Source organism: Xenopus laevis, chromosome 4L, assembly GCF_017654675.1.
Source record: "Xenopus laevis strain J_2021 chromosome 4L, Xenopus_laevis_v10.1, whole genome shotgun sequence".
In the NCBI taxonomy this organism is placed as follows: Eukaryota; Metazoa; Chordata; class Amphibia; order Anura; family Pipidae; genus Xenopus; species Xenopus laevis.
The window spans coordinates 133,956,552-133,974,567 of record NC_054377.1 but is presented as its reverse complement, the minus strand read 5'-3'; the positions used below and the strand labels follow the sequence as shown (position 1 = coordinate 133,974,567).

At 41.1% G+C, this 18,016-nt stretch overlaps 1 protein-coding gene across 4 annotated transcripts in view; it reads left to right on the top strand.

Annotated features, from left to right (window-relative positions):
- Positions 1-18,016, top strand: part of plxna1.L (plexin A1 L homeolog) — a 256,200-nt gene that overhangs the window by 157,326 nt on the left and 80,858 nt on the right. For all 4 annotated transcript variants that reach the window (XM_018256516.2, XM_018256518.2, XM_018256517.2 and 1 more), the window contains 4 exon segments: positions 1,385-1,485; positions 4,937-5,060; positions 5,592-5,745; positions 9,488-9,587. In XM_018256516.2, the coding sequence (XP_018112005.1) occupies positions 1,385-1,485; positions 4,937-5,060; positions 5,592-5,745; positions 9,488-9,587 (479 nt within the window).

Here is an 18,016-nt window from a genome sequence, read left to right as displayed (position 1 = left end):
TTGTTATAATCGTTTCTTTGATTATCTTAAATTGTTGTAAATGTATCTAAGTGCACCTGCCACGTGTTTTAGAAAGCCAATTAAGTTTTAGAAACTTTGTATCTTTTTTCTGGCTGTTCAGTGCAGGAGATCAAAGAGAAAGTTGGGACATTTCAGTAACAATCCGGGACTGCGGGTTGAACTGTCCCGCGAAAAACAGGACAGTTGGGAGGTATTGGGTTAGCTGAAGATCTTATTGTATGTGGTGAGGTAGATTTTGAGTAATAGTTTTCCCTTGCTGAACCCTGTTTATGAGTAGGGTGCCAACATTCAATTTATTTTTTTTTATAAATTAGGGATGCACCGAATCCAGGATTCGGTTTGAGATTCAGCCGAATCCTTTCTCCCGGCCGAACCGAATTCTAATTTGCATGTTCAAATTAGGGGCAGGGAGGGAAATCACATGACTTTTTGTCACAAAACAAGGACGTCTCATGTTTTTCCCTTCCCATCCCTAATTTGCATATGCAAATTAGGATTCGATTTGGTTCGGTATTCGGCCGAATCTTTCACAAAGGATTCGGGGCTTTGGCCGAATCCGAAATAGTGGATTCTGTGCATCCCTATTATAAATGTATGGTTAATAACATAGACCTATGCCAGTGGTTATACAACTTTCTCACCAGTACCTATGCCAGTGGTTGCCTGACTTTTTTGGTTCCCATATTAGGGATCTGACATTTGATCTAACTCTCCTGATTCCGTGTATTTAACATTCATTGTTTCAACTGTGTCTAGTACAGCAAGTTACTGTTTATCCTAAATATCTGCAAATACTTATTCACACACAAATTATCTTTCAAATTAAACCCCCTCCCATTTTAGTATTAACCCCCCTATAGGACCAACCTGACATTTTGGGAGCCACTGAATTGGGCTGTTATGTGTTAAAGCCATAAATAGCTGAAAGAAGCCATGATTGGTCCGATGAGGTACCTCTCTCACACATGGAAATACTCTTGTCTAAAGGTGGCCATACACGGGCAGATAAAGCTGCCAATATCGGTTGTTTAGACCAATTTGACAGCTTATCTGTCTCTTCCGACAGGTCATCCCGTTCGATATCTGGCCATGATATCGATTGGGAAGGTTTGATTTTTACCCGACCGACCCGTTGGAGCCCCTTAGCGTATCGTAATCCGATCGTTCGACCATACGGCCGAACGTTCGGATTGCCCCCGATGTAGCCATGCCGTTAGTGGAATATTGGGGAAAGATCTGCTAGTTGGCGATGTTGCCAAACGAGCAGATCTTTGAGTCTATGGCCAGCTTTATTGTTTGAGTTGATAACTTTTAACTTGATCACTTTTAAACTCTTTGCCTCTTTTTTTTGTTCCTGCCTCAGGTTACTCGTGTGCCGGTGGAGAGTTGTGAGCAATATGAAAGCTGTGACACCTGCCTTGGCTCCAGGGACCCTCACTGCGGCTGGTGTGTGCTCCACAACATGTGAGTATTGCGCTTTCTCAGGAGTTCCCTCGGGATAGAGATGTTGCTCTTTGCCTTGCCACCAGTGATAACCCCTCTTATTTTTCTTCTAAAATAGCCCAGAATTCAGTACTCTGAGCTCTCCTGAGCCTCTGTATTCGAGGCAATGGCCCCTGGAGAGGTGAACAGTAAGAATTAATACAGGCCCAGGCGTGGAGATGACGCAGAATACCAGTTCCCCCTGCAGCTGGGGACGTTCCTCCAGTCTCTTGAGTATGAACTGAGTGGGACTGAGAAACGTGCAAACCCACCATAAGAACGATAATCTAATTCTGTAGCATATCTCCTAAATGTCAGCTTCTCGTTGGTCTTTACAGATCTGAGATGGCTTTTTTCTGACACTGTTTGTAACCTTTATTGATGATGACACTAGCATGTCTGCCTGGCCGCATTTATGTAACATATAACTTCAATAGGGCACTAGCTATTGACAGAAATGGGACACGCTCCATGAAAACCCCAGCCCCGATTGCTGTTCCAAGGCCACGCCAATGTCCCAGACCAGTGACCACTTGTGGGGCATCCCTTTGCAATTAAAGGAAAACTTTACCTCCAAAATGAATATTTAAGCAACAGATAGTTTATATCAAATGAAGTGACATATTAAAGAATTTTATCAAACTGGAATATATATTTAAGTAAATTTTGCCCTTTTACTTCTCTTGCCTTGAACCACCATTTCGTGATGGTCTGTGTGCTGCCTCAGAGATCACCTGACCAGAAATACTACAACTCTAACTGTAAATGTCAGGGCAAAGGCAGATTAGGAGAGATTAGTTGCTCGGCGACAAATCTCCTCTTTTTGGGGCGACTAATCTCCCCCAACTGCCTTCCAGCCGGCTAAAATGTAAATTGCTGGCAGGATGACACTCAGAGTGATTCGTTTTCCGAAGTTGGCCAAAGTTGACCTATGAGGAAACTTCTGGCGACTTCGGAAAACAAAGCACTCTGAGTGCCATTCTACTGGCGATTTTCATTTTAGCCGGCAGGAATGCAGGGGAGGCAGTTCGGGGAGATTAGTCGCTGGGACTAATCTCCCCGAATCTGCCTGTGTGCCCTGATCCTAACAGGAAGAAGTGTGGATGCAAAATACAGAACTCTGTCTTTTAATTGGCTCATGTTACCTAACATGTATGGTTTGTTTGTGTGTACCGTGTATCCTAAGATCCCAGGGGGCGGCCCTAATTTTTTTTAATGGCAAATTTCTATTTAGGATTACCCAATGGCACATACTATTAAAAAAATATATTATTATGAAAATGGTTTATTTACATGAAGCAGGGTTGTATGCAATATATTTTTATAGAGACCTACAGTGTTTGGTGGAATAGTTTTCCTTTAATGAGTTCCCTAGAGTTTTGATCACCATTCCCTATATCTCTTGATTTCCCTTTAATTTTACTTTCTCCGTCCATTCTACCTATCTGTGAAGGACGACTGGGGTTACCGGTAAATTGTTCCTCTCTGGAGGCAGGAAAAACTGAAAAAAAACTTCCTCCAATCTCTTTCTTCCTTGTGGCTCCACATCTAGTTTTTCAGTTTGTCGTTCCTTGGATTCAGCAACTTCTCCTTTCTCACCAGATTATTTTTTTATGAATATTTATGTATCTGATTCATCAATATTCCTCAGAACAACATTCAGATGATACTTGGTTTAGGGGAGATATCGGTCAACTCTCTAAGACTCTATATGATCTGGTAAAGTCGATCTATGAGAGGTCCCATCCATAGCTTCAACGGACTCTAAATACTGTTATGGTAGAGCCCTCTGTGAGTTCTCCTCAGTTTGGTACATCATAGGGCACAAAATGCTAAATCACATTATTTTTAAGTATTTTTTGAATGGAAACATTACTTGAGAATTTAAAAAAGAAAAATTTTATGAACCAACAAAGAGCTAATGCTCCAAACAGCAATTTATTTCTATAGAGATGAGGAGGATTTTCTCTTCAACCTCTGATCAATATGCCTTATGTGGTAATAGAATGGCTTTAAAGGAAATGTGTCAGTCGGATAGATGATCCATTTTCATTTCCCATATTTCATCTGACCTTTGTTGTATCAAGTTCCAAACCTCTGTCAGGGAGTAGAGATACTTAGTCTCCTAGTGCAAAGTGTACTAACCACTGGTGGCTACTTAATGGTTTCACAGTCCTCAATAACAATATCATCTTTCATTAAAGAAGATTCCCTGTTCCCTTTTTTTTTTTTTTGTGTTGTATTAAAGGAGCACGCTTGGTTGGCCCTGACCTTGATCTCACAGAAGCAAGTTGTACTTAATAATATGGTTGGCCTTGTGCTATACCATCTTGGTCTAGGTCTTTTGGCTGCAGATATGAAGGACCCTTCTCTGTCTACCTAATTGTGGACATGATTAAACTGTCCCAGAGAAGGTAGGGAGCCCATGACCGTTCCCAATACATGGCTTGTGTCACACAGGTTGCTAGTGGAGTTTATGTTCTGGAACCTGCTGGTCATTTTCATAATAGCTTCTACTTATATTGGTGTAGGCACAATATTGGGCAGCAGCCTCATGTGCAAGTGTTAATGCCAGCCTATGGATGAGGTCTGCGTAGGTTTGGCAGCCATTCTGCTTTTAATCCCTTGCGGTATTGAGCTGCCAGGCTTACCAGCAAGTATGGTTCCATCGTCCATGAGCACAAGATGCTGGATGCTTTGAGACAGGAGGTCTGTCAGTCTGCAGAACAGATTTTACCATTCTCTTTCCAGTCGGCTCTCTAAGCTGTCAGAGCTCCCACTGAGAGCGCTGCTTTTCTTACATGGACTACTCACCTTCTTAAATCCCTGTCCAGAAAGGCAAATTTAAGTGAAAGCACTCGGCCATGGAACGCTTTACTTGCCCTGGTTTTCTCTGAACTTGTCAGTTCATCCTTTAACCATGTACTGAGCCTAATTCTCAGCACAGAAAGCCCATACAGTAACAAAAAGACCCAGATTTGAAGGGAATCTGTCACTATTTTTCTTCTGCAATTTTATTATCTTGTTTCAGGGTTTAACACACCAGAATATGATGGCTGTTTCCCCCAAAAAATGGCTTTTATTCCTACCCTGCGCCAGTAATTCCGCTCTGAGCAGTACACAGAATTTTTTTTCAAATGGGAAGTATTGACTTTTTGTCTGAGAACAGAGACACCGTAGAGAACTCCTATTTCTGACAGATTTAGGAATTCAAATAGTTATTGCTTTTGAAGAGCATTTGAAATGTGTCTGTGGCTTATCCACAGTTGGTCCTGCTCGTCTGTTGCTGCCTTGGATAGGGATTGGCTGCCTGTAATGTTAAAAAGGAGACGGTGATTAGTGTTGGAATGGGGGAGAAGTTGTTTGAGTGCATGAAGCTCACAGCTCATCCATTATTCTGTTAGATATATTAACTATCTCTCTCTTTCTGTAGGTGTTCGAGAAAAGATAAATGCGAGCGAGCAGATGAGCTTCACAGGTTCACTTCTGACCAGCGTCAGTGTGTCCAACTCACAGTGCACCCCAAAAATATCTCCGTCACTGTGTCCGAGGTTCCGGTGAGTGAGCAAGGCTGAACTGTAAAATGTGAACTGTTTCTCCCCTGATGTCTGGCTGCAAATCCCTGCTATCATGGTTTATGTTGATGAGATCTCATGAACCTCAGTGGTGCCATGTGTATAGACTTGGTAATACTTGGAGCTTATAATAGCAAATATACAGTGCTGACAATTTCCTTTAATCTTGTATTGTCCCACCCGAGTCTGTTTGATGATAGTATTGTTAGACAAAATATATATTCTACAGCAACTATCCCAGAGGCAATATACATACAAACAGAATGATATTCCCTTGATAGTAAAGACAACACGGGATGAGGGTGACCCAATTGTCCTCACGCTATGTTGCCTTTTCAGATTATTCATTTATTTCTTCTTCTCTCTCCATCATGCTTTATACTTTCTCAGTTATCCTAACAGTGCCTCACCCTATTTTCAATGTATGTAGCTTAACTTGTTTGCCTGATTTCGCTGTCTGTTGATAGCGCCCTCCTCTGATTTATTCTGTTAACATGCCTCTCTTCTGTACAGATGGTTTTACAAGCCTGGAATGTCCCTGACCTGTCTGCTGGGGTGAACTGCTCCTTTGAGGATTTTACTGAGATGGAAGGACGGATACTGGATGGAAAGATCTACTGCACATCTCCCTCTGCTAAAGAAGTTATTCCTATCACAAGGGGCCATGGTAAGTTCCTGCCAATGCCCTTAGCCTAAAGTTGTAATCTTAAAGTAGAAGGAAAGCTATGGAGGCGTTTTATTGCCAATAGATTAGCTGCAATAGTGCAAGATAGAATGCTATATTTATTCAGTAGAATGTTTTACCATACCTGAGTAAAAAGCTCTAGAAGATCTCTGTTTGTTTAGGATAGCAGCTGCCATATTAGCTTGGTGTGACCACTTCCTGCCCGAGTCTCTCCCTGCTCACTTATAGCTCTAGGCTCAGATTACAGCAGAGAAGGGAGGGGGGAAGCAAACCGAGCATGCTCACGCCCGGGGCAAGGAGGTTTAAGCTGAAGGCAGGAAGTCTGATACAGAAGCCCATGAGTACACAATAGAAGGAAAGAAATGCAGTGTTTCTTTTAAAAGAGCACTCGGAGCAGCATTACTTTGAGGGTTTACTGGTATGTTTAGGTGGACCTTTCTGATAAGGCTTACTTAGTTTTAACCTTTCCTTCTCCTTTAAGGGGATTCTGTCATGATTTTTATGTTGTAGTTTTTATTCATAAATTACAATATTTACACTGCAAATATTTCACTCTACAATTTAAAATGACATTCATGAACCAGCAAGTGTATTTTTTTAGTTGTAATATTGGTGTGTAGCCATCTCAGGTCATTTTGCCTGGTCATGTGCTTTCAGAAAGAGTCAGCATTTTAGGATGGAACTGCTTTCTGACGGGCTGTTGTTTCTCCTACTCAATGTAACTGAATGTGTCTCAGTGGGACATGGATTTTACTATTGAGTGCTGTTCTTAGATCTACCAGGCAGCTTTTATCTTGTGTTTATGAGCTGTTATCTGGTTAACTTCCCATTGTTCTGGTGTTAGGCTGCTGGGGGGAAAGGGAGGGGTGATATCACTCCAACTTGCAGTATAGCAGTAAAGAGTGACTGAAGTCACATGGTGCCTATAGTAACAGTGGGATAATAGTCTCTGGGAAGGGAGTGTGACTGTGGGATAGCAGGTATAGTAGGGAGAGATGATGCCTATAGTAACAGTGGATAATAGTCTCTGGGAAGGGAGTGTGACTGTGGGATAGCAGGTATAGTAGGGAGAAATGGTGCCTATAGTAACAGTGGGATGGATAATAGTCTCTGGGAAGGGAGTGTGACTGTGGGATAGCAGGTATAGTAGGGAGAGAGATGGTGCCTATAGTAACAGTGGGATAATAGTCTCTGGGAAGGGAGTGTGACTGTGGGATATCAGGTATAGTAGGGAGAGATGGTGCCTATAGTAACAGTGGGGATAATAGTCTCTGGGAAGGGAGTGTGACTGTGGGATAGCAGGTATAGTAGGGAGAGATGGTGCCTATAGTAACAGTGGGATAATAGTCTCTGGGAAGGGAGTGTGACTGTGGGATAGCAGGTATAGTAGGGAGAGATGGTGCCTATAGTAACAGTGGGATAATAGTCTCTGGGAAGGGAGTGTGACTGTGGGATATCAGGTATAGTAGGGAGAGATGGTGCCTATAGTAACAGTGGATAATAGTCTCTGGGAAGGGAGTGTGACTGTGGGATAGCAGGTATAGTAGGGAGAGATGGTGCCTATAGTAACAGTGGATAATAGTCTCTGGGAAGGGAGTGTGACTGTGGGATAGCAGGTATAGTAGGGAGAGATGGTGTCTTTAGTAACAGTGGGATAATGGAACCCTGGTCTGGTATAACAGTTATAGAAGTATTTTCTAAAATCCAACCCCCAGAATCCAAAGAAAATGTCTGCTACTAATTAAACCTCTTTACAGACCATTAATGTCCACATATCTGGAAAAAAAACTTTTTCATAATGTCCAATTGTCTGTTTATGAAAAAGTGCTATTTTTGTTTGTTCTTTTTTTCCCCTCCAGAATTACACTGAGCAGTCTCTATTATTCGTTGAGTGATTAAAATATCCCATATAAATGTCTTGATTAACCTTTTGCCATATGAAAGGCCAGTGGGGTGCTGTGACAATACATGGTTGTCCCTTATTTGGAAAGAGTTTGCTGCTCAGTGCAAATAGTCAGCTCTCCTGAGGGCTGTGAGCCACAGAAGTTTCAGTGGGAAACCACACCATCAGTACAGGGTCAGATCTTGCACATGATACAGTGTGTGAGTAACCACAGGCGTCCGCGACTCTCAGCCAAGGGACAGAAGGGACAGATCTGTTTGCTGCCTTAATTCCAACTTCATAAATAGCTGCTTCAGTTGCACAACAAAGGACCCCAGTCTGACAGAAAACGCCTACTCAGCACTTATGCGCTTTCCTTTCTAAATCCGATTTTTAAGAGCTGGCTTTTGTTTGAGAATAGAATCCTTCACTGTTTTTCCAACATGTATTAAAGTCTTTCTGCTGAGTTCCCCTTTAACCATTTCGTCAAAGTACTCTGCGGATGGTAGTTTAGAGGGAAGAACACCCTAACCCAGAATTAGTTTTGTATTGGAAATTGATTGCAAAGTGGGGGCCTTGTAGTAAAGATTTCTCAGAGCTAATACTCCAGCTGAGGACCTTGGTCAGCAGCCATTGTGTTACATCTAATGCAATATACCAATTGTCAATCAAATGTTTGAAGACCCCCATGATACTACAATATTGGTGGTGACAGAAGCTGCATAAAGAAAAATGCGGAGGAACTGTGTAGTAAAATTACTTTTAGGTGCAGTCCATAAGCCAAATGATGGGGGAACTATTGTGCAAATTCCATGGTCATCTTGACCTTACATATCATCTGCCTTTGCTTCAATAAAGCAACACTAGATAAGGCTGGAGAGTTTTCTTTGATACTTTGTAGCGATTGTTGTAGTGGAGTCCAAGGTTAAGTATCTGGATACTTCTCTGGGGTTGTTAATGAACCCCACTGATCCCTAAAAGTCTGGCTCCATTCCCATGGAACTCTTCCAAACTTGCGAGGCAGTCTTAATTCACATACATTTTGAGCTTTTTATGACCAACACACGCTGTGTCTAAATCTTTTAAATATTTAGAGCATGGTAGATTTCTTCTGCGGTTTAATGATTAGGCGATTACACTTAACAAAAGGCTATAGTTCTTCACATCTGGAAAGATTGTGTTTTGCTTGTAATAACCCAAAAACAGTATTCCCAACTTCTGGCTGTGGATCGGCAACTTCACTTGCCTATCCATATCCACGATGGTGTATGCAGTGTTTGTGAAGTTACAAACTGAAGAACCGGTAGATATTCGTATAAGTTGTTTTTCTTTCCAGTTGGGGATAATTTGCCATTGTTCTAAGAAACATGCTAAGAAAAAACAGAAGCTTTAAAAAATATACAGTTTTAGGACAATAGTGCATTGGGCAGTTTCCAGTGGCAGTGATTTTGAGTAGCTCATTTGGGTGTCTAGGAAAGTCACCTAAAAGTTCTAGTGTGAACAAAAACTTGCCTCCAAACCTGGAATTCAAAAATAAGCACCTGCTTTGAGGCCACTGGGAGCAACATCCATGGGGTTGGTGAGAAACATGTTGCTCATGAGCCACTTGTTGGGGATCACTGTTCTTGTGTATGGCTTGCTCAGGTGACTGTTCAGATAAGCGACAGCCTGCATTTCCTTCATTAACATGCAATGAAGTGGTGCTTGTGATTGCACAATTGCTCTAATAAAGCTAATGAACTGCTATTGACTTTTTATTTTGATTTATTTTGTTGGATGGACAGTGTGATGCTTTGAAGCCATTCTAATGCCATAACCTTTTCTTATTTGCATTGTTTTCAGGAGACAAGAGGGTTGTAAAACTCTACCTTAAATCCAAAGAAACTGGGAAGAAGTTTGCAAGTGTGGATTTTGTCTTCTACAACTGTAGTGTCCATCAGTCGTAAGTTCCTTCTTTCTTAAATTCTCATTTTAATCTTGTTTCCTTCTCTTTATGTTAATGTCCATCATTGTGCCCAATCTGTCAGTGTGCCTAGCATTTGACCACCAGAGCCAATCTAGCCAAGCTCATGTAACTTTGAGTTAGGTTAGAGTTCCTTAAACCCATCAAAGTGAGGACAACCAATCTCAGCTCATGCTGTGCATAGCGTAGTCAGTCTAGGGTGACTTGGGCCAAGGTGAACCTCTTGTCCACATGAGCATAATAAGTAAGGCCTGGTTGAAAACAATTCTTGATAATCCCTACCTTAGCAAGTGTAGTCAGGATAATGTATAGCACTACACAATAAATGCTCGGCTGTATGAACTTCTTAGTTGCCCTTTCTTTGGGCCTTGTCTTCAGAAAAACACTTCATGTTGATCCTGTTGGAGGTTTCTATCAATGTGTGTGTTCTGAGTCGTGTTATTGTGCAATTTAAAGATGGATTTTTGAAGTGCGCTGATCAGATTGATTGAAATGAAGTTGCTTTGGGCTAAGGTGGTGGAGTAAAAAGGTGTATGGCTGACAGTTACACTAATTTTTATGCAAAAGTAATGCCAATTTAAGGTGGAACTAATATTGCCACTAACAGATTTCAAGTGAAGCAGCAAGCAAGCAAATTTATTCATGCCGCTTACCAATGAGCACCCTGGGCTTGTATGTAGGGCATGAAATGTAGGAGGATTGAGTAATGGCAAAATATGTTTTTGTTTAAATCTAGACCAGAGGTACAAAAGATTGAATATCTCAGATATCTGGAAAGTGAGGTGTTCATGCATTCTTTGTTTTGTCATGTGTTTATAATTTATTCTTGGCCATTAAGTTCAGCAGAACATATGTAGGTTCGCCAGAGCACAATGTTGTAAATTTCATAGCTTGCAGCTGACTCCAAGCACTGAGGCATAGTGGGAATTGTAGTTCAAAACAGCTGTCCAGCCCTAGACTTTTAAAGCAGAATTTGCCTTTACATTGAACCCTGTAACTGGGAGACTTAATCTCCCTCTAAACCACAAAGCCCATTTATGGAGTAATGGAATGTACCACTGAGCCAGCTCCAGGGCAGAACCCTCTGTATGAGCGCACTTCTGTTGCTCCACAAACACTTATATTCTCTGTGTTATTTTCCTTTCCAGTGAGTGGCCCCTTTATTAAGGATTTTACTAATGGAAACTCTCCTTGCTTCTTGTTGAAGGAAATGTTAGCTGCAGGCCAATCTGTTCTGTGGGAGCCAGCAGGTTGTTTTTGTTGTTTAGTGTTTGATGGAACCTACTGTATATTACTTTATGTAATATAGACACAGCGTTCCATCTTCCTTTAATCAGTCCTGTTGGAGATCTGTCCCTAGATGTGTGGGCCCGAAGGGACTTTGTAACGTGTGCTGAACGCATTTCTTTCTTTAGCTGCTTGGCCACTGCTCAACTTGCAGTCTGGTTTTCGTTCTTCATGCCTGAAACCATCTTGTCATTTTAGCTGCATTGATAGCTATAGATGCTCCTCTTTGAGATAAATAAACCGTGTGTCAGTCTCAGACATGAATATTGTTCTTGGAGATATGTTGTGGTTGGACTGCATTGGTTCTGGTCTCCTTAGTTTGGCCAACCTTCTAGGATTGACTGAGGTATTTCATACATAAAGGCCTTCACCTCAATTGTATCTGTTAAATGGCATGGAGACCAAGTCAAGGCTCATGGGCCGAATGGATGGAGAAGTTAAGAGGAGACGCACATGGCATAGCTGCGCTCAATTGATTGGAACAGATTGGAGCTGCAGCTCATTTGACCCATGATCCTTGATTTGAGGTGAAGGCCTTGCTCTATTCCCAACCAACCCTTTAATGAACTTTGTGCTTTTCAAATATTTCGTTATTCATTGACGGCACAACAACATCTCCGTATTTATCAGGTCCGACCACCTGTTTCCAAAGGTTGCAAAGTGGGCTCATTAAGGCAATAAAAAATATATCTGAGCAGCTAGGAGATTACTTAGCAGCCATTTCTGACTTTTGAAACTGGGGATTCATGGGATTACAAATGACACAGTTGCTCCTCTAATGTGTATTTAGCGGTTGATGGTTCACCCAAACATCAAATCTTTAAGGGGCTGCGCGGTGGATTATCTCTTTCCCCCTCAACTCCCTAACCCACCAGAGAATGACGGCTCTGTGCAATCTTTAAATTAATATCCGTTGCTGAAATCAAACTGCATAAATTTGCATAAGGAGCACGCCAATTAACATGTTTGTAGGTAAAGCTAAAGGCTTCTCATTTTGAAGTGAGAGGGAAAAGAGCCTACAAAGACGACATGGAAATGAAATTTTTTTTTTTTGCTGCTTTGCAAGAGCCGCTTAATTAAATATTTCCTCAGTGTTGTTGTGTATATATCCCTTTTTGGTATCTTTTTGCGCAATACAGATTTATATTTAATGGCTTCTGAATGAAGGCGGCTGGATGTGCAGCTCGAAGGGGAGCCACAAGCTTCAGAACACCACTCCATGGAGAGTGTCCTACCTTGACATATTTAAAGTCTAACTCTGATGGGAAATGACAGAAAAGATTCAGTCTTTGCACATTACAGTCTGTAATGCATATTCTCGTCTTAAATATTCTCTGGCTGTTTACTAAGTTTCATACTGTGCTATTGCTTTGGTGGAGGCTTCTTCTATGGCTTGATTTTTCTTTTAATGAAAGCATCAGCAACACTTTAAAAGGAGGAGAGTCTTGCATATATTATAGTGCAGGTTTAATAAATCTGCTCTACAGTCTGTCGCTATTTTTATCCATGCTCAAATAGCCTTTATAAGTGTGCTCGCTCAACCTAACAAGTGGCCTCCTGTTGGGGACAGGCAGCATGTTTGATTGCCTCATGTTAACTGCATGAACCTGGATTGTACTTTGTGAAAGCATCTTACTCACATATGCTTCATTTATCATTGTTTATTTTCTAGTGTGAAGCAGGAAATGTATGGGTCGTTTTAAAACTTGAAGCCAAATTGCAAAGTGCAAAAAAACACAGTCCACAATTTTTTTTTTGCATTTTGCACCATGTCTTAAAGCCTAAGTGAAATGCTGCAGGTCTCTGAGTACAGAGACTTTCAACCACCCCTATAAATACAGCTTTGTCTGCATTCTGTATTTATGCGGAGTGTGATGGGGAAGATACATAGGCATCTCCTAACATCATTAAGACATGCAAGTTAGGGAATAGCAGTGGATGTAGGCCACAATGGGGGTCATGTACTTAACCACCTGGCCTATCAGCACAGCCAGACCCCAGGAAGAATTACCCTTGTACCTCCCCCTGGGGTCATAGCAAATGACTCCTATAATATTAGATGGATTTATCACAGATGAAGACTGTTACTGTACTGGGATTCAATAAGATTATCCATGCTGAGCAAGCTACGGAGTTGTCTTGTGTGTATGCGGAAATACTTTCAAGTGGCCTTACTTGTTTTTGTTCTGGTTTTATTTCTGATTTTTTTTTTAGAAGCTGTGGTCTCAGCGCTAACCATCACAAACCATTAGTGCGAAGTGGAAGAGGAAGTGTCTTTAAAGATGTTATTCACTCTACATTTGAGTTTACTTTCAATTTAAGTGTAATGTAGTTTTCTTAAAATGACAAATGTTCTTTTGATATTTTTGACCCTGCACGTGTGCTCATAAGGATGAAGTTCTTGGTGAAACCAATCAATAGGGAGATTTGTAATGAGACTACATCATCAATTCCCCTTTAAAGAAGAGAAAGCAGTAATAGCTTGGTGTATCAGTCACTTGAACCTTCAGACTTTGGTTGGATTTCTGATGAGAGCTTCCTTTGAAGTGAAGTCCATCAACACAAAATTCTCAAATAACTCCTTCATAGCTTCCAGTTGATCCGGAGAAATGCAGTACCATTTGAAACGGTTGTCATTTGAGAAGAAGTTTTGGTGTCATCTATATAGCTAAAGTAGTCTACAGCTGTCCACTTATGATTTGTTGGTAGGTAATAATAAACATTTATATCATAAACTTGGGTATTCATACTCATGTCGGGTCAAGTGGAGTCTTCCTAGCCTTTCTATATCCGAGTGTTGGAACCATGTGGAGTTGGGTGATATCCAGTGAGTGACCGTAGTCAACGACTATAGACATGCAGATTTATGCCTCATATTCCACGAATGATTTTACGCCGCAATCTTCCAACCTGCAACTAACCATTCAGTTTAAATTCAGTAGTAAAAGAACAAAGCAGACGTTGTTCTGGCCATCACCGCAATCATGCGAAAGTTATGTCCATCCAATACTAGTCACAGTCACCCATTGATATAGGCAATACATGCAGAGATATTATCGTTAGCCAACATAAATTTTCTTACCTGTCCGATCAACTAAACTACTCCTCTCCATAATACGAAAAATGTCGGGACAATCCACACACAGTCTGAAAATCGTACAAAACCAATTTTTCATGCATCTATGGCCAGCTTTAGACTCGTATGAATGTGTTGGTTTGTGAACTTTAATTACCGTAAATGGGAAACAAAAGTACAACACAATCAAGTACAAGAATCCATACTTTTTGTTTGGGTAAAACAAATGTTCTGTAATACCGTTGCCAAAGAACTCCAGAGATGATTCTTTTTCTCCACGTATGTGCACTTTTTCAAAGAAATGTTCCATGATTTCAATACTTTAATAAAGCTTGAGGTCGGAGAGTTTTATATCAGTTAATATTCTAAAGGCTTTACTACTTTTCAGACACATCTCGCTGTTATGTTTAGTTCTCACCAAGAACATTTCCAAGAGTGACTTCAGAAACATTGCTGAGATGTGCATGTGCGTGTCTGTGTATTTAAATAGCTCCAGAAGACTAATTACCCAGCAGCTTACTCCCTTGGAAGGAATACAGTACAAGCTCTGGGCAGAATATAGAGGGTTTTTTGTTTGGGGGGAAAATGGCTAAATCGTGCTCAGTGAATAGGGTCAAAGTTTAGAGGTCACAGACGCAGGAAAGCCATGCTATGACTATTAATTAGCATATGCCCAAATTTCTGTGTAGGTTGTTAAAGATATGCACGATGATCTGTTCAAGTTTCTTTTGTTGTACAAAGCGGCATAAGTAGTAAGATTAACATGATCTAATCTCAATTTACACCAGATAACATCAGATAGTAATTGGTTGGTATCTGAGATTGCTCTATTTCAATTGAACTTTTTAACACTTCTGAAAAAATTGCTGTTTGTTAAGAGCCATATTATACTTGCTTATAGTAAAATATAATTATACTGGACAGTTTTGCGCAATAGGCTCTTGTTACCTAGGTATTTAGCCTTTATATGATGCTGCTATAGGCACCACCTCTCACTAGTATATTTGCGATCCCTTTGCTACTATAGGCACCATCTCTCCCTACTATACCTGCTATCCCACAGTCCCTCCCCAAAGATTTTTATCCCGCTGCTACTATAGGCATTATCCCTCCCTACTATACCTGCTATCCCACAGTCCTTTCCCAGAGACTATTATCCTGCTGCTACTATAGGCACTATACCTACTATCCCACAGTCACAGTCCCTTTGCAGAGACTATTATCCCACTTCTGCTAAAGACACCATCTCTCCCTACTATACATGCTATCCCATAGCCACAGTCCCTTCCCAGAGACTATTATCCCACTGTTACTATAGACACCATCTCTCCCTACTATACCTGCTATCCCATAGCCACAGTCCCTTCCCAGAGACTATTATCCCACTGTTACTTTAGGCACCATCTCTCCCTACTATACCTGCTATCCCTAGCACAGTCCCTTCCCAGAGACTATTATCCCACTGTTACTATAGGCACCATCTCTCCCTACTATACCTGCCATCCCACAGCTACACTCCCTTCCCAGAGACTATTATCCACTGTTACTATAGGCACCATCTCTCCCTACTATACCTGCTATCCCACCATCACACTCCCTTCCCAGAGACTATTATGCCACTGTTACTATAGGCACCATCTCTCCCTACTATACCTGCTATCCCACAGTCACACTCCCTTCCCAGAGACTATTATCCACTGTTACTATAGACACCATCTCTCCCTACTATACCTGTTATCCCACAGCAAGAAACTCTTTCCAAGGGGTCTTATACTACATTCTGATGAGGTATTTATGGGTAATTTTTAAGCTTTTTCATGCTAACAACCAGATGCTATTATTTAGTTTTAGGGCTGTTTAGCTTGCGTGGTCCCCCCTCCCCCAACACTCCCTGAACTTTGATAACGACTTAATTGTTTGTTTGTTTTTTTTCTTACTGTAGATGATGTATTCATCAATGATCTCACCTTAATGCCTTCACTTTTCTCCTTGTTTAAGGACAATGATTTTGGCCACATTGGTATTCTAGAAATCCAAGTCCTTCCAGCCCAGAAACTGATATTGCATTGATTTCTATTATGGGACTGGTTGTATCAAATGATATAATCTATCAAGTAGTCTGAAATATGCAGCCAAAATGTGCTGATGCAGCAGGGTCTGTATTACACATACTTGATAAGCCTGAACAGAAACAGTCATGTAGTAATTATCGTTTTCCCCTTTTAGCTGCTCTTTTATGGTTTGTTTGTTTTAACTCAAGGGCAAGTAAAACTTCTATTTATTTTTACAACAATATGGTTGTCTTTGAGGAGAATCAGGGAATTTAAGTTAAAGAATAACATGTTGGAGCTCTCTGCCAGCCAACATCTAAAGATTATTAATACCTTATAGAAGGGAATGTTAACCTTTGTCTCAAGATACTGTCAAACTGCAATACTACAAAGTTGAAAATTGGGTGCTCTTGTTTAATAACATTTCAGAAATATGAAACCCCAGCTTTACAGCAGTCAGATGAGTGATAACTGATGGATTTTGGTGGCCCTGTTGAATTTTGATCATCATTGTGTCACATGTGAAATCACATTGAAGCGGTAGGTGGTGATAAGGAATGGTGGCACAACACATTAACTAATTAAAAGAAACATTTTATATACATTTGGTCTTCATGAAGATCTGTTAATGAATCAGCGCATCTTCCCATATTTGCATATTACAAAGGCTCATATAATTCTGATGTCTTCTTCATACTAAGCTAATTCTAATTTGAAACTGTCCCATAAACACCTAGATAAGATAGCCTTACTGGTATTTGACCATATGGTCCAAAGGACATATGAGTGGCCATGCATGAAATTGTCACCATTGTATTGTTCTGATCATTCGGGCTTACAGCTTGATTCATATAGCAGCCAATATCCTAACCTAGAAAGAAAAGCTTGTAGCTTCTATTCAGGCAACGCCTTCTTCCATCTCATCCACAGACGGGAAGTTTGGATCTCGTGCATGAGTGAGGTGCTCCATTACCTAGCAGATAAATTAATTTGACCTTGAGTTATCAAGCTAATTGCCTATTATTGTTACTAGCCATGCATGCTAATTGACACCAAGAGTCCGTTGCTTTATTAAGAAGCACTATTTACAAATCGCACTGAACAGCTCGTTATGTAGGAAGCGGAAAGTTCCGAGAGCTCTCCTGTGCCGGTGAACTTGTGTCCTTCCTGCCCTTGGTTTAGCCTTTCTTTGTGGATGTGCCACTGCTCACCAGGGCTACAGATTCATTGAAATGTCACACCTTTCATTGCTGACTGTTTATTCTTAAAATCATTTGCAGAACCCAAACACAGCCAATTACCCTTTTGCAGCTTTTAAAACATTCTGGTGATTACCCTTTTCCAGTGTTTCAAGCATTACATTAAGTAAGGGCTGCTTGTGTTTTTCCTTCTCTGTCGGGGAAAGCAGCCCATCATTAGCACTGAGCAACTGCTCCCAACATACACCAGATCCACTTGTTTGAACCTAATTTAGCAACCCCCACACGGGAGAATTGGGCTGATCCAGTCACTGGCCTGGGGGCTAAAGTTTAGATCATACAGGATCGCCTTCAAATGAGTACCACATTACTATGCAGCTGACCACGTTGGTGGGTCCCATACACAGGCTAATGAGCTACCAACTTGGTTAGGAACAGTGATCCCCAACCAGGGGTTTGTGAGCAACATATTGCTCACCAACCCCTTGGATGTTGCTCCTAGTGAGTTTAAAGCAGATGTTTATTTTTGAATTCCTGGTTGAAGTTTTTGCCAGGTTAACTGCCAAACAGAGCATTCAGTAGACTGCCAGTCCACATAGGGACTTCCGAATGGCCAATCACAACCCAAAAATTGTTGGGGATCCCCGATCTGGAAGGACAGAGTCAACAGCTTTTATTGGCCTGTGTATGGCCACATTTAGCTAGTGGGCTGGTGGGTATTGCAGTTCTCTGTAGGTGGAGGGACATGAGTTTGACATCTACTGTGGAGGGTTCTAGCAAAGTGACATAGACTGG